The sequence below is a fragment of the Manacus candei genome, unplaced genomic scaffold (assembly GCF_025592945.1).
Source record: "Manacus candei isolate 608988 ecotype Guabito, Panama unplaced genomic scaffold, ASM2559294v1 h1tg000011l, whole genome shotgun sequence".
NCBI classification, from domain to species: domain Eukaryota; kingdom Metazoa; phylum Chordata; class Aves; order Passeriformes; family Pipridae; genus Manacus; species Manacus candei.
In genome coordinates this window covers 31,770,170-31,793,386 of record NW_026138059.1, presented here as the reverse complement: position 1 = coordinate 31,793,386, position 23,217 = coordinate 31,770,170, and the positions used below count along the sequence as shown (strand labels likewise).

The following is a 23,217-nucleotide window of genomic DNA, read 5'->3' as shown; positions in this document are numbered from 1 at the left end:
CTCAATAGCTTGAAAACTATTTGTCCCTTTAGCTCTCTAATGTTAATGTCTAGTCTCTCTTTAGTTTTCAGATTTTGGTGGGAGTAGTCCTAAATATGACCCAATTAATTAAAGGAACAAAATTATAAAAAGGCCCAACTTGTCTGTATGTACTGTTTTGGTTTGTCTTGGGCCACACTGTGTCCACTGGGCCTCTATCACTATTTCCATTCTTTCCCAACATTATTTCTAGCAATGCTGACTCACCCTTTTCTCATATATTTTCCTTCAAAAAGGCCACATAAAAAAATTCTCATTTTTTCAGTGTCATGGTGAGCTCTAACCACACGCTTAGTCACTGTAGTTGTGAAAGCTTTGCTGTTTGCATAGAATTCAGATTTTGTGGTGCTCTGATACTCCCTTACTGTTCTTTTTTTGTATCTGTCTGCTAATGATTCATTATCTCTTCCTCAAACTTTGATTAGACAGATCGTTGTTACCATGTTTCATATAGTATATTTTGGCAATGGTAGTAGGCAGAAAGTGTCTTCTAAAGCTGAATTGTGAGAACTCTTCACTCAAGTGTTGCAGGTCCATCTGGCATCCAAGTGATGTGCAAACAGATTGGCTTCCTCTTCCAAGCGTTTTGCTGCTTCAGCCTTTGTCCTTCACCACCTTTGCAGCTTACTATAACTAGATCCCTTTAGTAAAGAATGCTTTGTACTCAACTTTCAGATGCTTCAGTGCAGAGAAACGCAGTTGGTTCTTCATGGTGTACAAGTGGTACACCAATAAGTACTTTCAAAATTAGGCCCAGCTTCATAAGGGGCATCGGCAGAGCCAGACACATGGCACAGAGTGGAAACGCTTCTGGGAGTTAGATCTGAGAAGAAAATGGGAACCAGCATATTGTAGCAAGAGGATTTTACCCTTTGTCTTCTGATTTATTTTTGCTTACAGTGAAGCATGGTAATCCAGTCTGTAGGTGCCTGGTACATTGACCATACTGGCCAGATTCTCATATGGGGAGTGAGGGAGACAAGATAGAGGAAAAATAATACATTTTTTTAGCCATATGCTACCAAAAGCATATGCCTCCAAGTTTTTTGAGGAGTCAAAGAGGACCTAGAATTTCCATCCAACTGTGGAAAGAATGGCTGTTTCCCATCATGAAAAGGTGGAGGTCTTCAATGTGTTTCCCTTTGCAAAGAAGCATCACTTTGGTCTTGTCTGGATTCAGTTTGATTCATCTGTTCTTCATTTAAGAACTAATTTCCTGTAGTTATTCTGATGTTTTATAGTGATGATAGTTGCATCAGAAAATGAGATAAATAGTAGATTGTCAGCAACATACTGTTAGCAATTGAACACATGCCATATCACTCTCTCTCTCAGCAGTCTCATGTAGATAGATGTAGATTGTATGGATCCCTGTGGGATCCTGAAGGTGAGGACCTTGGAGGAAGAGGCTTGTATCCACCACCTTTTTTTTTAATTACATGTAGAAAACAAGATGCAGTACTGTTGTTCGGCTAGGACTGTGTAATAGATGATTAAGGTGTTTATGAATAGAAATCTGGAGATTATAGTTCCATGGTTGGTGGAAGTTTTATAAATTCCTCCAGAAAGCTGTCAGAATTTCCATCTGTTGTTTGTGTATCACTGGGAGCCCTGCTTTCTCCAGTGTCTTGCCTTGCAGTGCAAGTACTCAAACATTTTCATTTCTTGGTGGAACATATTTTGCATTTGACATTGAGACCACTGGACTCTTTGACTCTTCCTCCGTGTTTTCTTTGCTTGCTTTTTTTCTTTTTTTTTAACTTCTGGTATTTATCTTGGCCATTTACTGATAGTGTTCTGGTGTGTCTCTTGGTTATTCTGAAGGGCAGCTGTTCTAGGACAGGGTTGAGAAGGTATTGAATCATGACTCAGTGATGCTAAAAAGTCCAGGTGTTTCATCTGCAAAGAGAGCACAGATGTGTTCTTTTTCTAAGGAACTTTTCATTTGGCAGCAAGAACTTCAGATATTTTTCTTACTGTCCTTTGTTTAATGATGCTACTGGTCTAAGCAACTGGTTGTAAATACCAGCTTGTGGTGTTTATTCTAATATGCGGTGTTCTGGGACGATGACCCCTCACCATAATGATACCAAGGACCTAGAAAAGTAATGTTGAAATGCATGTAAGTTTTCAGTCAGTCTGGTTTGACTGGGTTTTTACTTAGTCACTATGACCTAGAAGCATTGTAGAGTGTGCTCTCTATGTTTTGAATGCTCAGCCCTTACACAGATTGTAGCAGCAGATAAGCAGTGTTAGAGTGACAGTCTGTGGTCTGAATATCAGGGTGGTATTTAGTCCAGTTTTTTAAAACTCTTTCACTGACAGGATACAGCAGCAGACTGCTACAAGGTGGCATACACCAGAGATGGGGAGGTAATGGCAGAAGCACAGAGCTATGGGTTCTCCAGCAAAAAGGGAGGTAAAAGGGGTGGTAGGTTCAAAACTGAAAGACAATCTCGTCATACCCCTAAGTCTGTGAACAACTTATATGCTTAGTTTTGATTAATTTTAGTTTCTGGAGGCAATATTTTCTGCATCTGGCACTGAGACTGCAGGACCCTCCTCTTCTTATAATTAAGTAGTCAGGGGGAATGTGTATATCAGGATGAGACTGACATTTTTTTCAGGACTATTGATAAAATCTTATGCTATTGGACTGGTCAAATATGAAGATTATTGGACATCCTTTGTTTCTGATGTTTTGTATAACATAAAGAAAATTTGGTACGGATCAATTATGGAGACAGATGCTTTGCATGTCAAGCCAAACTGTCTGGATGAAAATTCTGGGAGTAATCACAGAAAAGATTAATGCTTTCAAAATATGTGGATGAGCCGTACCTGTCAAACAGGCCAAAGTGAAGCCCCATATTCAGATGCTTTCACTGCAGACAGGATATTTGAAATGCAGGTATTATAGCAGAGACCTATCTCTATTAAAGCCAAAATTTGAAGAAATTACCTCATTAATAACTAATTTTGCATTACAAAGCATTACTTATACTTGACCGGGCTCTGTCTGCTTTGGACTGGAAACAGTGTAGTCAGTGCAGTTCTAATGTCAGGGATTCACTTTCACGTGTTATGTACACACATAGTCAACATTGCCAAAAAAATCCAAGCCTATTTAACCAACAAGTTTGCTGCTTATCAGATGAAAAAAAATTATTGTAGAACTGGGATGAATTAATTTTTATATTCTGCAGGTTTATCTGAGCCTGCTCAAAGATTCATCCTATTTCACTTATTTCATTGATTTATCAAGTTTGTCCTTCTGCCCCTGACTTTTATCTGAAAACATTTCAGTGTACTAAGCTGTGAGATGCTCAGGTTGTGGTGCAGCTCTTTTTTAAAAAATGTTAGACTCTTATGGCTTACACATCAATATATGTGTGATTACAGAGCAAGATATTGTTGCTAAAGCTGGGGAAATTATTTATTATTAATATAATTAATTAAGTATGAAGTATGGGGTAATATGTGAATGAATGTTACTGCTTTGACTGCATAAGAGAAGCATTATTCTTCCCTTGTTCTCCTACTTCTCTACTGGTAACACAAAGGAAGAGAAAAATCATGAATCCTCCCTCTTTTCCTCCAGGTAGGTAGGTCAGGAAGAAGCTCTTGCTTTGCTCTCTTTTAATAAATCATTGTCAGAATAGGTTCCGTATGACTACATGAAAGCTGGAGAGCTCATTTCTTACTCCCCCGGGTATCAGCAGACATGCAGATGTGTGCAGAGGGGTGCAGTCCAATGCATATGCCCACGTTATGGTTAGCAAGATATTGTGAACAATGCCAGTTTCCCTTACTTTTATGTATTCATTAGAAAGTCTGAAGAATCTAACTGAACTTCACAAGCTCCCCAGAGAAAACCTCTAGTATTTTGTGAGAGATGGACAGAATATTTAAATCACAAGATTTGTATTTATTTAACCACTTTCTCTGACTGGTAAGCTGGTATAAAAAAAATCTGATGGATTTTTTATATAAATAAACACTCACAAGACTCATAGAAGAAACAAAATTTCAAAAATTTACACCAATTGCCCAAAACCTCAGAAACAATGAAAAATATGGCCTTAAAGATCAAATGTTTTCCATTAAAAAAAAATATGTTATTCAATTTAGTTAGTCAGCTGTGTAGGCTGTTACGTGCACCCCACATACACACATGTGAAAACATACACACATATACTCATGTGTTAAGTTTGCAGTTGTATGGTTAAAAGAGTTTTGAGGAAAATGTATCCTATTAACTGCTTAGCTATGTGACTAATGTAGAACTTTAATATAAATCTCAGAAATATCCATCCCATTGGCTTTTTATTATTGCCCAAAGTAGGTCAGGATGATAACAGCTGGATGCAAAAAGCAATCATATTTTCCGTATAAATATGGTGCTATTGTTTAGTAAGCTATACTCCATAAATGTATTAGGGGGATATACTGGCTTGCCCTGGATTGCTTTATTCTTTTTCTTGAAAAATATCTTTTGTTTCCACCCCCCACTTAGAAGGAAGGAATGTTTCCCATTAAGTTATGAAGTGAGTTTGTTTTTCACTTTTGCCTTTTATATAGGGATACTGAATATAAAGGACTACAGCTCTCCCTGGATCAGGTCACTGCTACCAAGCCGGCATTCTCATATGCAAATTCAACTCCAACCATAACGGATAACAGGAAGGGAAGCAAATCTCGCCTCTCGAGCACAAAGTCAAAATCAAGGACATCACCATATCCACAGGTAACTGTCTTTGAAACAAGAAATTAAATCTTCTTGTATATCTTGATTTTGCCTTCTATTTTGCACAAGTAACTAGAATGGGCCAAAGAACATGTTTCTTAAAGGGAATAAAAGACCGCAGGTTATAAGATCTTGAGGCGGGAATATGTTTCTTTAAACTGTTTCTAAAAATCTGGAAACATTTATGTTTCAGCATGCATAATAAATCATCATCAACAACAATAGCAACACAGGGCTCAGAGTTAATGAGGAGCGGACAGAAGGACCAAATGAAAATGTTGGTTTTGAAATACTTGGTTTGAGAGGACTGTGAGTCTTGCCATTTGAGAAAGCTTGCTTTTTCTTACTTACTCTTTATTAATTCCAACATATCTAAAAGCTGCCAGATGTTTGACAGCAGTTTAATACTGAACTCTTAGTCAAGAGGAGTGAGTTTTGAGAAGGGAAAGCAGCCAGCTAACTTGCTGACTGGAAAAAGAAAGTTTTTCTATGTACAAAGCTTTGAAAGGAAGGAAACACTAGGAGGTGGTCATTGGCATCAGTAGACTTTAATTTCCCAGATTTCATTTTCAAGCCTAATGTGTAAGGAACATGTCCCTGCCTGGAGAATGGACCAAACTCGATCGGGTCTGTGAACTGAAGCTTACCCAACACATTTGTGCAACTGGATTCTGCAGGCAATGCCACAGCACTTGCATACTTACGTTGTCAAACTTTTAGCTCAAATACATCTGTTTGTTAATATAACCATGATGTTTACTAATGATACAAGTCTTACTGCCCTTATTCCTCCACACAGTGGATATAAATGTATGCTTTCATAATGTAACATTGAAGAGCTATGTATTTTTAAAGAGCCCAGGTCAATATTTAACTGATAATAACCTTAATGACTACAGTTTCTCTGTAGGTACAATGTTTTCTTAACTGACCTCTAAGAGTGTATAATGCGAACCCAAATGTCTACATCACTTCCTTGTTTTCTTTCTTTTTCCCCTTCAAAAGTACCAAGGGTAAGGATTTAAATTAAATGACATCTGCTTTTGGAAAAGGGAATATTTAACAGAGCACCTAGATATGAATTCACATTCCTAATTTTAAGAATCTAATTTTGTCTGAGGTTGTTATAGCACATTTGTTCATACACATTTCTGTGGGTTGTTAAAAAAGCCTTTTTCTTGAATGCACTACATCAAACAATTGCAATCAAACTGTTTCAAAGAATTGCGGAAGATACCTACAAATAATTCTAAATTAGATTTTTAGAGTATCTTTGATTTACTGAAATTACACTTCATCTCTCCTTATACAGTCCTTTCCAAAGTACTCATTTGCTATCAGGACAATCCCAGCTCAAGACTTGTTATCCTTCCACATCAATCTGATTTCTGAAAGTGTGACTTTCATTGGTACCTGCTTACTCTTTCTGCCACCAGAAAAAAACCCTGAACTAGCAGTGCAGTGTTGTGACTGCTGGTTTATCAGGGATTGTTGTCTGGAACATCAGAGTGCTCAGTCTCCAGTTTCACTTTGTATCCTCATTACCAGCTGCTTCATAGTAAAGTCACAGATTTCATCATTCAAGAAGCAGCCGTGGTAGTTGCCAGTATCTTGAAAAATGGTCATACCTTTCATTGCAGCCCATCACCACAAGTAATGCTGGCAGCTTGTATTTGTCTCCCTCTCATCCTTCTCCACCACTGAACAAACTGTTGAAAGACTAAGAGAAGCCCTTGTGAAGAACATGGAGCAGGTGGTACAGCCTGTGTTCTTCAGCCTCCTGCCCATATAATTTGCCAGTCAGCTGAGGAGAATCAGAGTGTGACTTAAAAGCCATGGCTGAAAAGTGAAGTCACGAGTTTTGGCTTACACAGGAGCTTGGGTTGTGGTGGGGAAAGGAAGCAGGAAGTTCATTAGTAAAATAATGGCAGTGAGTGAAGTACTTCCTGAACTAAAGGGCACTCTAGGAGATTTTAACTGTACATAATTTCTTTCTTTTTTTCCTTTCCTTTTTTTGTCTTTTCCCCTTATCATTTACTTTTCTTCTCTCTTGAAGAGAAAAAGAAATCATATGCTTTACTGGGTGCTGAGAATCCTCTGCCTTGCCAGCTGTGTGCACCTAGGATAGCTACATGAGATATGAACTGTATCAAAATGATGCTAATCAATCTCAGCTGAATTTTTACTACTAGAGCAAAAAGTGGATGTTTTGGTTATCTAAGATAGTATTAATTTTTTTTTTCCTCAAATCTTATGCAAAAGCAGGCAGAGCATAATATGGGTCTTGTAGACTTAAAACAAAACTGAGTTCATTAAACTGGAAGGATTTGTCAGCATCTGATTAACACTGCCTGATGTTAGTACAGTGAACTAGTGGGTTCTATGAAACCAGCCTCAAACAAGGGAAGGGCAAGCAAGAGGAAAGCAACCTAAAATTCATGATAAAACCGTAGGATTTGCCCAGACACTTTGAACAGTGCTTTTTTTAGTCCTGTCCCATCAGAGGGGTGCAGAGCTGAAAGAGATGGTGGGAGAAAAATCTGGGAGATGAAGATTTGATAGATATTAACAAGAAAAGAAAATTATGAGTTGGTTATAATAGTAATAATAATAACAATAATAATAGTGAGTGGCTCCCAAAATCTAGCCCCAGACCTCATTTATTTTGTGCTCCCAAAAGCTAGCCCTGAACCTCATTTATTCTGTACACAGAAAATAGCAATAAGGTTGGAAAAACATTTTAATTATGATCATCTGAACTGCTTTGGAGTTTAATGTCCCATTAACTATGATTGTCCAAAGAAAATATTTCAAATTGCCTGTTGTCTGCCTCTAGTGGAAATGTTTTATGGTCAGATCTGGTAAAATGTTTGTTGCTTCATATATCATCCTAGTTCTTGGATAAAGATCATATATATGTAATAAAGAATGCACACATACAAGTAATGATATACCCAAGAGCCACTGGATGGAGGCTTTGGTGTGTATACAACATTCATAAATTTTTTGAAATTGGTGCATATTAATACACCTGATTTCAGAGGTGTATTGATTTTATAGCTCCTTTAAATGAATAATCTGGATTAATTTTGCAATTCGCCTCCATTTGGGCATATCACCCAATGGGATAAAGATAACTGAACTAGGCTGAATTCTATCCAGTCTGGTTTTTGGTTTTGTTTTTTTGGTTTGGTTTTGTGGTTTGTTTTTTTTTTTTTTTTTTAGTTTCTTCCTGTAGCCTAAAGCTTTGGCAGCTTCTAGTGTATTCAAAAGCAAAGCAAAACACTCTTTTTATAGTAAACATAACTCTTGGTCTGGTGAAGAGTCACCAGCAGTGGGGGTTATTTTAATGGACATGCTGTATTACTTTAATCTAAGCCTTTCACCATCTGTTCTGCCTATAATAGTAAATGCGAAAAGAACATATTTTACATTTCAGGATTACATTAGTAAAAAGTAAGATAAAAGTGATTTAAAAGCATGCATATGTTCTTAGTACAATGCAGCCCGCATCTGTGATTTTTTTTTCTCATGGTTAAGACACAAATGAAGAGGAAAACTGCTAATGCTGATGTAGTGAAAGTTTTTCATGGAAAAGAGGACTCTGTGAGGGTTTCACTATATATTTAATGTTTATAATAATAAAAACCTGAGTAGGCTGCCAGAAAATTATATATCTATAACATCTATTGTTTGAACATCTGGCATGGTATGTGGAGCAGGCTGATGTTGCTGTGTATGACAAGATGAGTCCTCAGACCAGTAAGACACCTGTAAGAATGGAAAGTCAGGAAAAAGAAAATCACCTGAGAAATATTAAATTGTCTACTGGCGTAATATACTTCCACGAGCTCTCATAGGGTAAGCTTTTTTTAGACATGGAATTTATATTTTCCTATTTCCTCACCCTTCAGCCCTCCTGAAGTTTTTCTTGGAGTGAAAATAACATCAGTGGTGGCCTATAGCCCCTTTCTATGTCAGTGCTGATTCCACTAGCGTGCTCTCACTGTGATGGCACACTGAATTAACACTCTGGAAGACATTTCTAATTTTCAGAGGTGGCAATTCAGTTTCCAGGAACCAGCTGGAGTACCAATTAATTTATATTTTGTTGTTGTATATGCCAGAAGACAATTCAGAAATCACCTGAAAGGATTTCACATGTTGCCTGTCTGAAGTTCTTTCTCACTGCTGGTTAAACTTTGTCAAAAACCAGAAAGTAATAAATTACTTTTGTCTTCTGGATCCTGATAGAAGTCAGAAGGCAAAAATTAATAGAAAGGAAAACACTTCTGCTGAGGCATGACTGGACTTGGCAAAAAAAAAATCATTGATTTTAATTTGATGTAATTTTCATTAAATCTGATTCCATTTTTTATGGTCTTTCATCACATATGGGAGCCTCATTCTGACTTGAGAGATAATGTTTCCACTCCCATTCCAGTAAAGCAATATCTTTGATCATCCTTTCATTTCTCTCCCCATCAACATGTCACACATGCCCATATTTGAAGTATCCACCTGTCAACATTCGATTTCCAGAAGAGGCAGCAGTAGGACTGCGGTGGTGGAGCAGCCTCATGACACCAAATAGATGTGTGGCTATCTTTAAAGGGAATTAGACATATTTTTGCCCTGTGCCTTCTGATGTTTTACCTTAAGAGTAAGTATTCATATCAAACCATGTCTGTTGGCAGACAAGGCGGGCCACAAACAATTCACTTAATTTAATTCTATCCATGGTCTGTAGCAGTTGCTACAGGTCAGATCTCAAATAATTATAATTTACATCAAGTACAAAGAAGATGCATTAAGTAAAGTTGGTCTTGACTACATCATTGTATGACATCACATGATGCATTCCTGATACACTAAAAACACATGCTTTGAGAGTATTTCCATTTCTCTAAGAAAAGTGCACAAAGGCCTGTGCAATTGTGACTAGGTTCAAGATAAAAGCAAAAAGTAACTGAGAAGGTTTTCAGTTAAATGAAGAAATTCCCTTCAAGAGAAGAGATGCTGGACCCTGAAGTGTCCTTAGAAAAAGAGAACTAATAGACAAATATCTAGTACAGCTACAGGAAATTAAGAGCTTTCAGTCTGAAAGATTCTCTGGCATTTATTATCATAATAAATTGTCCAAAATTTTTTCATTACATTACTGGAAATTAATTTTCCTTGCCCTCCCCATGAAAGAAACATATTCTGTGAGTTTTGTTTTTAATAAGAAATAAATGAACTTTTGACTTTTCTATACTTGCATTTAGGCTTGCTTATACTGTATAATATTGCAGCTTAATTTTTAAAATTAAAAAGACTAGTTTATAAAAGTCAAATCCAAAAAGACCACTAAAAATAATTCTAAAATTAAGAACAGATACAAAAGTATTTTTCCTTTTGTCTATTTTCATTTCAGCTAAAATTTAGTAATTGTTAATAGTCTTGTTAACGATTTCTAATTTTTTTGTTGGAAACTTAATTTTATCTATACATTTTTACCTAAAAAGTTTACAGTCATTCACCTATTTAGAATATATCTTTGTGACTAACCAGTTTGCAGACTTTAGACCTGAAAGGATGCTAGAAGAGTTAGATGCTCCAGTTGATCGCATAACACTGTGATGACTGAATAAAGTTCCTAGTTAATATATACCAAGTTACTGGAATTTAAAAGAACACTTTTGTGGCTCTGTAACTATCTTACCTTCATAAAAAATCGTATTTTTCCTTTAATCTCTAAAACCTTGTGATGCGTATAGTGGTACTAAATTCCTGACCTCTTCCATATCTACTGGTAGGCTTTTTGCCTATGGGTATTCTTCTGACAACTAATAACAAAATATAATTGACTTCCTCAAAGCCATGACCTTTTCTTTGTTTCCTTTAAATAACCTATCGTGTTAACAAACAGTATTCACAAACATAAACTGCAATACTGAAGAAATACCCAATTAAATGCCAAAACCGCTATTGATGTTGCACAGATGGTTTATGTTTCTGTAAGTCAAACATCTGGTCAGTACTTTCAGTTGGGAAGTGCATAAAACTTTGGTTCTGGTTGGTAATGAGGAGTTTCATAGCAACTTAATCTAATGAAAAGGCAGGTAAGCTCATGTTAGGCCTATTAAAAGAAAACGGAGAGTGGGCAGCTGGAAGGTGAGTGAAGGAATGGGAGAATTCTGAAGTTTCATGTTGTAATACACTGATTTGTGACATGAGTGTGTAGTGCTGAGGATGTGAGCATGTACAGCTTTGGTCTTGTCCCAGTCCATATCATGGGAGAAATTGAGTTAAAACTGTTCTGTGAAGTTTGACAGTTCCAATAAATAAAAAGATTTAAAAATGAGATAGGTAAATTCTAGGAGGTTTAATAAGTTGTTTTTTTTTCCTTTCCCAAAAATTATCTGAAAGTTTGAAGCATTCATTAATAGCATCTAGAAATCTGTGAGATTTAACCTAACCCTTACTTCTCTCTAAACAAATGCCCATGCTCCTGTTCTGGACAATTTTCTAACTGCCTGCTAGTTGCTTATTCTGTACTGGGAGGGCCCTGCTTAAGTGAGGGTGCCAAATGCCCACTATGCCTGCTAGAAAAGTCACCTTTTCTAGCAAATAGTTTCTGGGTTTTCCTTGTTCCCATATTGCATCAGAGCTTTAATTTTTAGCTTCTTACCTATCTGCCATCACTTTGGAGCTTTATCCTGTAGAAGTGTTGGTAGCCCAGGATCGACAAAAGGCTTTCTTTTCCCTTCAAGTAGGAGGAAAGAAGTTTAAAGATACAGTTCCAGGTAAGAAAAACAAAACCATCAACAAACAAAATATGAGGAAAAGAGAGTGAACCCTTAAAAAAAAACCCCTTGAAATACACACGGTTTCAATTTGACATGTGAGAATGCTCCAGGAGCAGTGTTATTTCAGCCCCTTTTGTAAGCGCTTTCCTGAAGTGCATTGGAGCACCATTGCTGAGCAGAAGCACTAGCTTTCAAAGCAACAGGAAAAACCTGGACATATTAAAAAACTATTGAATTGCAGCATTGATATTGCTGAACCTAATATTACACATCATAAAGAAGATGGCTATTAAGGGTCGACATGGGATGTTTTAGACTTTCATGAGGTCTATTCTGTCATCTGTGAACTCATTACAGAGTGTTGTACAGGAAAGGACCAGGAGTCCAATCAGAAGGTGCAGATATGTGGGCACGCTCACAAAAAACACCCTATCACATACACACTCTGCCTTTCCAGTGCAGTCACTTGCAGATTTCATGCAGGTGTGGTAATTTCCATGCTGCTTCTCCTGTTTTGCAGTATTCTGGATTTCACACTGAGAGATCTGAGTCTGACCACGAGAGCCAGTGGGGTGGGAGCCCTCTGACCGATACGGCTTCTCCCCAGCTCCTGGAGCCTGCAGAGAGACCAAGCTCCCAGCACCACGATGTCTCCTGTGCCTACAGACAGTACTCAGACCGCAGTGCGCTCTGCTACGGCTTTGCACTAGAGCACTCCAGGCTGACTGATGACAGGCACTTCCACACTCAGGCCTGTGAAGGAGGCAGATGTGAAGCTGGACGGTATTTCCTTGGCACACCGCAGCCGGGAAGGGAGAGCTGGTGGGGTTCTCGTTCAGCATTGCCTCTGACTAAGTCGTCCCCTGAGAGCAGAGAAGTGTATGAAAACAGTATGCCCCACATAACATCAGTGCACAGGATTCATGGTAAGAGATAACAAGGATTTGCAGAAGCGACACCACCTCAGATAGAGCAATATGACATATACATTCAGCTTTTTATGTGAAAAATGGAAAATGAGAGAGACTTTTGATCTATATTCTTGTCTCTGAGGTCACATCTCTGGAGATGAGGGACACTTGAAATTCAAGTTGAGTTTTACAGTCTGGCTTATATGAAGCAAAATACAATTTTGTTGTATATTCATTACAGTGGAAGTGCCTGACTGATGAGATTTTAAGGATGATCATAAAAATATAAGTCAAGTAAAAAACATATTTCTATCAAATGGATTATTTTGTTTAAGATCAAACTACTTTGGATGGAGTATGTTTAGCAAAAAATTAGAGCTAAATCCAAGTGAGATATTAAAAAATTGTTCTCCAAGTGACTTTTTTCTCTAGTGGTTATTCCTAGGTTCTGTAAGACTTTATATTTATTTTTATTTAAAATTGGCAATTCAAATTAATATTTACTTTTGGTTTCAGACAATTATCCTCAGCTGTAATTTTTAACCAGTGGAATCTCTCCATCCTTTCAGCACCAAGCCTAAAGTTTTGTTTGACCTGTCTGACAGGTTGCAAACTCAGTACATGAGCACATTTTGAGAGGCTGAATCTAATAAATAAATCACAGTCAAAGCCTGATCTTGTGTTTGGAAAAGTCTGAAGGTGCTTGATTCAAAAGTCATAGACTGAGTCTTGGAAGACAGCAACTGATCCAAAAGTCAGAGTTCAAGGTTTTAAGGATAGATGCAGTATCAAAAAAATAAAAAGTTTTTCTAGTAAAATAGTCTATCAAAGCATGGGTTGCCTCTAAATAACTCATAAAAACAAATTACATTAATACTAGTGCATTGACTTGCAGAATGAGGCTTTGTAAATAAAAAAGAACTGTGTCATTTTACCCCAATCTGAGGAAAATTATGTTGAGAATAGAAAAAATTATCAAACAGTTAGTTATAGGAAATGCTGTCAGATGAAAATTAGGAAAGGAAAGGAGCCCTAAATTTTGCTCATGAGGACTATTCTCCACTTTTCTTGTGAGAACACAACTCCTTTTTTGTATCTGTTCTGTATTTCTGTCTTACTGGTGTTACTCTAGCTTTTTCCTTCTCAAAAAGAGAACATAGTGAAGTATGATAATTTTACTGGAAAATTTTATGCATGATAATTCTTGCTAAGCATAGTAATATCACACCAAGGTGCAAATGCAAAAAGGTTAGATATTTATTCCATACGTTTAACAAGGATAATCAATGCAAATAGACAATATAATTTGGTTTTAGTTTGTTGCTTGGTTTTGCTGTAATTCCAGGTGCTGCTTTTATTTTCTTTATTGTATCAAGTGTTAGATTTTTCAGTAGGCTTTTAGTCTGCATGTAGCTTTGGGAGAAAAACCTGGCCTGGGTCTTAGTTGAGGAGAGTAACATCTCAGCTTCCCTTGCAAATTTGCCATTTTCATTAGGTTTCAAATCTTGACCTTTCTCAAATTAAACTCTTGGACAATAATATGTGAACATTGCTGTCAGAGAAGTTACTTTGGGCAGAAAATATTTTCTTCTTTTTCAGTTCTTTTAATGTATATTCTGTTAGTTCTGGCTTGGGGTCACCTTACAATAACAGTTATCTGACCAGTAGATAATGCATATGAGCCCATGTGTTTCTGGTCATACTCAGGGAGTCTAGGACAGTGCAGATATGGTTTGTGCAGTGAGATATACTCAGCATGTGGTTCAAAGCTGCATCTGACCAGATTCCCAGTGCATCAAGGAGTGCTGGATGTACCATGCAGTCCAGTGGCTGGAGCTCTCTTCTACCTCCAAGCTCTGGCATTTTAAGTCCAGATCTTAAGAGAATGTGAAGGATAAATTCATGCCATGATACTCCATAGTGCAGTACTTCCCTCAGAAAATGGCAGGATATGTTTATTATAAAAGCCCATCACTGATTTTTGTTTTGAACTCTGTAACACAGTGGTAGTTGTCTGCCACCCTAACAGATCTGTATGACCTCACCCAAAACAGAACAGGGGGAACTCCTTGTGCTAATCTGAAAATGGGTTTCCTTTGAGGAGTACTGTCAACCAACTCAAAGGGGCTCATCCTCAAAGAGGACTTTGTATGTGCCAAGGCAAAGACATAATTAAGTAATGTGTGAAGGTCCTACAGGCCTCCCTGCAGGTGTGTATTTCAGGAGATCGAAATGCAGCCTTAGCTGGCTACTCAGGTTTTGGGGTCACTCACTTCCAAGTGAGGACTGACAGGTCTGATTCTGTCCTTTCAACTACTTGCAAGCTGAACACCTTCTCTAATATGTCTATGGGCCTTATTTTTTAAAGAGAAGTAAAAATGTACTTATATTTTCCCATTCCAAAAGGAAATATTTATGCATTGGGATATGACACCATGTTTTTATAGTAACTGTCTCTAACAGCTATGGGTTCTTGTGCTCCTGAAGAAGAATTGCTTCATTACTTGTAGTTATTTATTGTTGTGTAACCTGCATAAAGTCACTACATGACCACAAGCTATTTATCAACATTGTATATCCTGGAAAGACCTAGGAACACATGCTAGAATACTGCACATTTTTAAGTCCCTGAGATTTTTGGTTTTACTATGGCCTCTATTCATTAGACCTTGTTGATGCAAAGAGGGAGGAGTCGAGGGTCTGAACACTGGCAGTGAAGGCACTCTGACATGCCCTAAGGTACCCTGCATGACCTCTAACTGCTTCAGAAGACAGAGTTCCCATAGAGTTGGTGCCATACCTGTTGGGCAGGTGCTTGGTTACCCTAGAGTGTATCAGGTGGCACTGGATGTCTGTGTTGAGGGACTTAGATGTCTTCTTTGTATATTTCCAACTGTGTTGCTTGTTCCATGCGGAGACACTGGAAACCAGAATTTGCCACTGAAAAGCAAGAGGTATACAATGGTCATTTTTGGTCATTGTTATGAGTCACTTGTCTCCATCTTGGTTTTCTGTCTGTAAAATAAGGTACAGATTACATGTTCTGCGAGATCTCTTGCCTCCTTAGACCTCAATGCTTTTCTCCTTTCTCTCTTTCCTAGGAAGAGGACACTGGGATGAGGACAGTGTTGTTAGCTCACCTGATCCTGGCTCTGCCAGTGAATCAGGTGACCGATACCGTACTGAGCAATATCAGAGCAGTCCACATGAGCCCAGCAAAATCGAAACACTAATAAGAGCCACACAGCAAATGATTAAAGAAGAAGAAAACAGACTACAGCTGCGGAAAACCACTCCCGACCCGCTGGTCTCCATTAATGGCACAGGGAAGAAGCATGCTATCTGTTTTACAAACTACCCTCAGCAGCAGTTGGCAGGGGATGTCTGCCGTGTCCCAACGGTTGCCAACACTCCTCCCTGTGAACACATCCAGCAGCGAGATGGAAAGATTATGAGCCCACATGAAAATGACTATGACAACAGCCCCACAACACTATCTCGAATAAGCAGCCCCAGTTCTGACCGAATATCAAAACCTAGTTTGGTACTTGCTAAAGACTACCTTCATTCAGACATGTCCCCTCATCAAACCCAAGGAGACCACCCAGCAGCCTCTCCAAATTACTACAGCTCCCACAGGCAGTACTTTGATAAGCATGCTTACACACTAACTGGATATGCCCTGGAGCATCTATATGACACTGAAACAATTAGAAACTATTCACTAGGCTGTAATGGATCACACTTTGATGTGACTTCTCACTTAAGGATGCAGCAAGATCCAGCACAAGGACACAAGGGAACATCTGTTATAATAACGAATGGAAGCTGACAGGTTTTTTTCTGAAAACTGTTGGGCTTTAAAAAATAACCTTTGCGATCTAATTGGAAGATACATATTTTCATGCCCTTGTCCTTACCAGCATTTCATATACCACAGTGCACTAGAAAAAAGTACCTAAGGTTTGGGGGATAAGTTAGTTAACACACATTACTTTAAAAAACATGCACTGACATGCAGGGTTAGAGTGAATGGAACTAAACTCAGAGTTGGTGCCATGCAGGCTGAAAAGGATAGAAGAGGTCTAGGCCGGGAGTGGTTGGGGCAGGCTAACAGAGCAGTTTATGCACATTTTGTAAGAGGTGGTTGATTGGAAACGCTGCCAAGGGTGGACCTTCTGAACTGCATGGGTCCCAGCCAACAAAACTGCTATGCACTCTTTTAATACAGAAAATTGGAATGTGTTCCATTGAAATACACACCAAAATGTGTGCTTCTGGTGATCTGTTTATTCCCCAATGGCCAAACATGTTATGCTGCTCCATGATATAAAGCATCCATGGCTGACGAAGGGAAGAAAGAAGAGAGAGCTCGAATTGTTAGGTCCTTGTGTACTCACATGCATAACTATTTACATATGCTTGATTTGAAAAGAGTCAAATGAGCAGTATCCTTCTGACTAGTTTGGTCAAATATTTACTTCTACTGTATTAAAAAGAGAGGGGCATTCTCAGTGTAGTTTTGAGAAACACAAAGGTGTTGGTCGTCTTACTGTAGAGATGGGAGGTCGTTCTCATATTTTTGAAAGGTTGCCCTAGGTGAGTAGTGGAGTGAAATGGAAGAAAATTGCCTGGAGAAACAGGGAGAATAGACTGGCTTTAGGAATGGTCCAAGATAAACACAGTTAACTCTATAGCTGTGTATGCCACTTAGTAATAATTATAAAATAAACAAAAGTTATTCTAAATGGCTGAATAATTAAGAACTAATTTGAAACACGGAGGGAACTCAATAAAATCGTAGAAATTTTGCTGTAAAATACAAATGTAATTGTGCCAGTGTAAAAATATGAGAGGAGAGAATAGGTAAAACCTGTTTGGTGGTTTGTCTAACTTCTGATAAAGTTTTGGAGTAGATAGAAAATTGTAACTACTCTGACATAAAGTAATAGGTGTTATTTCAAAAAAGAAATATGAATTCTTTTCTTGCTTGCAGCAAAAATTTTAATGGATATCTGAAAATACCAGAGATATCAAAATCAGTCATATGTACATAAAAAAGTACAGAAGGAAATCAGTGTTCCAAACAATTAAATTGTATTAAAAATGTTAGTATTATCAGGGCCTGTCCTAGAGTTATAGAAGACATCAAAAGAGGCAGAGAAACTTTTTTAATTTTTAATAACTTCATGAACAAAAAGACTGATTGATTGGAAAAGAATAAATACAAAACATATGCTCAAAATGTAAAATAGGGCATTTTTAGGCACAGTTGTTAGACCTGTTCTTCTTTGTATTGCATTTATATGGTTCCAAAGTTGACTGCAATGGGAGCAGGACCACTGGTCCCCCTTATGCCAATGTGGAGATAAGGGGACTTGAGGTGGTTACTGAGATTAGCACTAGGACTATTTTCATTTGTAACATTAAGAAGCTCAACATATGGGACTGAGTCATCAATAGGACTAAATATAAACCAGCATGCTATGGGTGGGTTAAAAATATCTTTTTCCAAATAAAACTAATCAGAAGCAAAAGCTAAATAATAACATTATAAACCACGTAAGTAGAGATGTACTTGAAAGCAGAGGAAATTACCTCTCTGAACTTGGAATATTGTGTATAGTCCTGATCACTCCAAGGCAGATTGTGAATCTTGAATTGAGTAGTACCTTACTCCATAAGCAACCTTTGTTGACTGCAGTGTGATTGTTCCTGGTGAAAGGCACATTGAACACAAGGAAGAGCAACACAGTCTGGTCTTTATTATCTAAACCTCATAATAGAAGAGGTGGAGCAGAGCTCAACAAAAGATAAAGAGACTGAAAGATCTAATAAAACCTTTAAATAAACTGGGTCTGTCATCTTTGTAAGGGAAAAGAGGAAGGGGTAATGTAGCTGATGTGCACCAAGCTCTGCACAGAGGAGAGGTAAATAATGGTCTGAAACTATCTAAACTACCAGCAGAAATGAGAGACAGGGCATTGAATGATAGCCAAGGCAAAATGAGAACAAAATGATTTGACTCATTGCCAAATGAATAACAAAGGTCATAAAAAGCAGCAGCTAGAGATTTTTGTTTGTTTATTTGTTTAAGATAAAAACAAGGCAAATAATTGAAAAACATTGACAACTGTTAACTCAGAGGAAGTAATGGACCAAAATGGACTTCTTTCAGCCCAACAATTGTATATATTCCTAAAGCATAGGAATAAGAAAGTATTTTTGATAAATCTAATTCTGGATATATATTATTCCTATGAATAATATGAATAAACTTGTATTTGGAGTCTCATTTAACAGTATTAAAATACAATTTGCAAAGTGAATTAGAGTAGTGGTACATGGTATCATATTATCCCTACTAGTACATATAAAAATAAGTCTAAGTGTCAATATTATTTTGTATTACAGAAGAGTTTCCTAAACTGTTTGAATGAATGGGATTTTCTCAACACCCAAGTTTCTTGGGATCTCCAAGCACTCTTGTTATCAAGCTTTTAATTGGAAGGCAATAGAGTTCTGCAGACCAGCCGCAGTTCCCTGGCTAATGTCAGGAAACCTCAGTTTGGTCACTGCTGTATTTGCATTCTGACAGGCACCTTTGAAAAATAGAAGACTTATAAAACAAACAAGCACAGTGTAAGATGCTTGTATTCTGTATGATTTCACCTAGGAAAAAAAAATCCAGTGTGCTATGCAATAAAAATTCCCCAATCTTATTCACAGCGATCTCAAAATAAGACTTCCCAAACTGTAGTTATCTTATTTTCAGTAATTCCAGTCCACTACAAATGCAACAAAATGCACTGTAATGAATGGAATAAATCAGTCAAGATGTCTCCACATGCAGCCTCCTTGTGCTACAAGAGAAGGCTGATGCTTGTACCCCTCATGGGATTCCAACGACTGGCGCTCCTTAGCACTTCAATACAGTATGCCAGAGATGGATGCCTTTTGTCAACTTATTTGCCATCCTGCTTCTTTAGATAGCCAGGAATTTCTTCTTAATTGACAGAAAGCATGGCATGTTGTAAACACAGACTCCGCATGCTACATGAAAGCAAGTCTGCAATCTTAATTATAGCATATAATATCACTGCAGCTCATATTACGTATAATTTTCAATATGATATAAAGCTTATTTTTTCCATTACATGTTTATTTAATACAAATTTTCATTTAGTATCCTTCAAGGATATCTTCTTCTCTTCTTATGTTTCTTTCTTTTCTAAATCAGATGAAAAGAGACATTTTGCAAAATTGAAAAATGCAAGGCATTTGAACCAAATGAGTTTCAAATATACCACATCAGCTAAAGGTTATCACTTTAAATAAGGTATGTATGTTGTGTTTTGGAACAGAAACAATATAAATGGCTGTATTGCATAATTTCTCTACATAATACTGGTTTACTATTAACACCAAATTACTATTTTGTAACTACTGCAAATACAGAGTGACCACCGGTCTTTGAAACCATTTCTTATTGGTATCAGTGGATGGTGCATTATGTTTTTTGTGCATTACAATTTTAGTATATCTCTTTTGTTTAAAGAATTAAAAACCTCTTTAGTCTTTGATACAAAATCACACCCCGGGGCATAAAGTTTGTGATTTTGGACAAATTTGCAAAGCAACTCTTAAATTAGAAGAAGAACCTTACTCAGCAATTTGTCCCATTGACTCAAATGGGAATATTTGTGGAGTAAGGTACTACTTAATATGTGTGAGGAAAAAAAATCTGACATGATAATAGGTTTGGGGATTGTTTTATAATTTTTTTCCCTTAAATCCCAAGATGTGAGTATGGAAACTGGAGGATAATAGCTGTAATGGCTGCATTTCTATAGCAGAAGTATTTAAGTATGTTTTGAAAAATGAATGCATCTCTGCACTGAAGAGCCCCAAAAATGTTTCTTAAGCTTTAAGCTTTTAATTGGCTTTTGTTGATGTGTCCACAATACTGTCACGGGTTGCACAGTGAAATTCTGCTTTTTTTAAACTCTTTTAATCACTGTTATCTGAATCTCATTTTTGCCTCTGCACATGCAGCATTTATTCATTAATGTCCTTAAGTATGTTAACCACCATATGTTCATTTGTGTGAGCATGCTGAGTGAGTTGGAAAAAATAAAAGGTCGCATAGTATTTCTGGAAAAGGCACAGCCACCCCAAAAAATCAGACTGGCTGTTCCAAAGGTCAGATAACCTTTCAGTCACGGAACAAAGCTGTGGCGTACGCATTGGTTTCAGACCTTCTGCATACAAAGCTGTGTATAATGGGGATTATACCACACAGTTCCAGGATTAGACTTAGCTATGTCTGTTTTAAGGTGGCTATAGTGAATGTCTTGCAGCAAAAGGATTCAGGCTCTGGTCTTTCCAAGCTGTTTACTTAAAACACCTAAGAGTCTAAAGGCAATACAGGCTTTGTTATTAGGAACAATGGTGGATCAACATGCTTTCCTGTAGGTATAGTGGCTTAACTCCAGACATCTCTGCTGTGTGGAGAAGAGCCTATTTTATTTTATTTGCAGTTAGTATTGATGGTTAAATATTTTGGCTGTGTAAAAAAACCCAAACAACAAAAACCAACCCCAAACCCAACAACAGAAAAATCAAATCAAAAAACCTCACAGATTTCTGTAACCATTCAGTTTGGTGTTATTAAAGCTTGCTAGAGGTGTAGCTGAGGATTTAGGGGTTATTTTGAAGATCAAAAAAGTAAATAGCCTTCTGTTCAGAACAGTGAGAGCACTAATGTGATTCTCTTTCACATTTTCTTGGAGCATTTATTAATGAAAAAAATGGAATGAGGTTAAACATCACTGTGGCATTTAGCTTATGTATATAAGAGTTCTGTAGATAAATCTGGCTCTAAGTTGCTAGGAATACATCCCTTTTTGAAAAGAGTTAATTTATGACTCCATCTATGAAGCTGTATTTGAAAGGACAGATCAAATACAGGAAGAAAAAAAGCTTTTTGTCTGGTTGTATTCACTATTTAACTCCCATCTCACACAAAGTTCTCAAGCTTTCCTATTGTTCTAGGATTCCAAATACCATTTTAAACTTTTTTATTTATTGCAATTTGGACTGCATTTATTTTTTTTCTTTTCAGCTACTGATACAGTGGGAAGTTTTGAAATGCAAGAAATAATCTTTTTCACACAATATAAAACATTAGCACCTTTACATTGTAAGGAAATAAAGTCTACCAGGAAAAGTACTTTTAGGGCACTGCAACTTTTTCCCAAGGTAAATATTTCAGTGCATAAAATATACTAATCTAACAAAAAAAGCACTTGAGACATGATGAAGCATTTTGTGTTTGCTTTAAACCAACGATTACGTTTATGGAAAAAAAGATTGTGATTGCCAGTGTTTCAAATACCATGCCTTGCAATGTAAAGGGTCTGGTGACATTGTAGCATAACATCTGTAGTTTTCTTTTGGAATGTAATGTAGAAAACACAATTTAGCTTTGTCAACATTATCTTGCAAAGTGTTCCCATTTATAATTATTTATATTGTAAATAGCTTTCTGAAGTAAATTTGAACTTAATGTGCATAAGATGTATTTATTATGTGAAGATTTTTTTTTTTGTTTAAAATATAGCTACCAACATGTAATTTTTGTCTTTTTTCTACATTTTTAAATTAAGGATTGTCCTATCTACGATACATTTTCAGGAATACATTTTAATTTATGACAGTATTTCTCAGAATTGGGAGGGGACATGGTAAAGTAATTTATTTTGATTTCTGGGGATCCTAAGTGCTCCCTGAATCTTGAGTGAAGTTTATCAAAATACGAACGGACACAGATAATATGCTTCCACTCCATTCAAGATGTCTGAACCTGCTCAAATACTATTCTGTCAAGAAGAACTGACTCATGGAGGCTTAATTAACATTAATTTTCTACTTTGTGAATAGTTCGCTTTGTTTCTTGAAGCCATCTCTCATCCCTGTGCCTCAGCCAAATCAGCTTGCTGACTTGGAGCATGGTGCCCATTAGGTGCTTAAAATACTATACTCAAAGAGCAGAGTTCTGACAAAGGAACAGGTGAGAAGTTATGTTAAACTACACTCAGACCTGAGAGCTGATTATTACTTGGGATTGTGTGCTTGTATAGTTCAATCCACCTGTAATGAGTCATTATGCAGTAGCTTAGGCACTGCAACCCTTGCCTGGTCTGGGTTTAGGTCCTTCTGAGCTCGAGTTCTGAGTCACAGCTCTTACTTTCTAGACCAGTTTCTGAACCATCAAATCCCATCCGCTCAGATACTGTCATTGAGTCTCTTCCCTGCAGGTGAACAACTGCAAGACAGATGGTCCCAGAGAGTAGTGGGACCCTCACATGTGGTTCAATGAGAGCAGCTTTCTCTGGAAAGTGGTCATTCACATATTTCCCATTCACAAGACAGAGCAAATACTTAAGCAGCAGGGATGGATGTAAGATGCATGGAAGAGACATTTTTGAGTCAATTAATTCAAGTCAATTAATTGCTAAAATGGAGATGCAATAGTGTCACCGACCATTTGCTCCTGCATGGACGTAGGCACTGGGTTCTCAGAGATTCTCCTGGGATTAGGGAATACTATGCAACACTGAGTTAAACTGCATTCATGATGTTAGCATTTCCAATGGGGTGATTTAGGCAGTTCCCCTCTCCTTGGCCTGAATTTTGGCCCTGGTTCTCATGCAGGCAGGAAATGGTG

The 23,217-nt window shown here is 37.3% G+C and overlaps 1 protein-coding gene across 6 annotated transcripts in view; it reads left to right on the top strand.

Annotated features, from left to right (window-relative positions):
- SIM1 (SIM bHLH transcription factor 1) overlaps window positions 1–22,110 on the top strand; it is a 56,263-nt gene extending 34,153 nt beyond the window's left edge. For all 6 annotated transcript variants that reach the window (XM_051778183.1, XM_051778182.1, XM_051778181.1 and 3 more), the window contains 3 exons: window positions 4,621–4,786; window positions 12,098–12,503; window positions 15,590–22,110. In XM_051778183.1, coding sequence (XP_051634143.1) covers window positions 4,621–4,786; window positions 12,098–12,503; window positions 15,590–16,320 — 1,303 coding nt within the window. In that variant the 3' untranslated portion in view covers window positions 16,321–22,110. The remainder of the gene's footprint in view (window positions 1–4,620; window positions 4,787–12,097; window positions 12,504–15,589) is intronic.
- The last annotated feature ends 1,107 nt before the right edge of the window (window positions 22,111–23,217 follow it).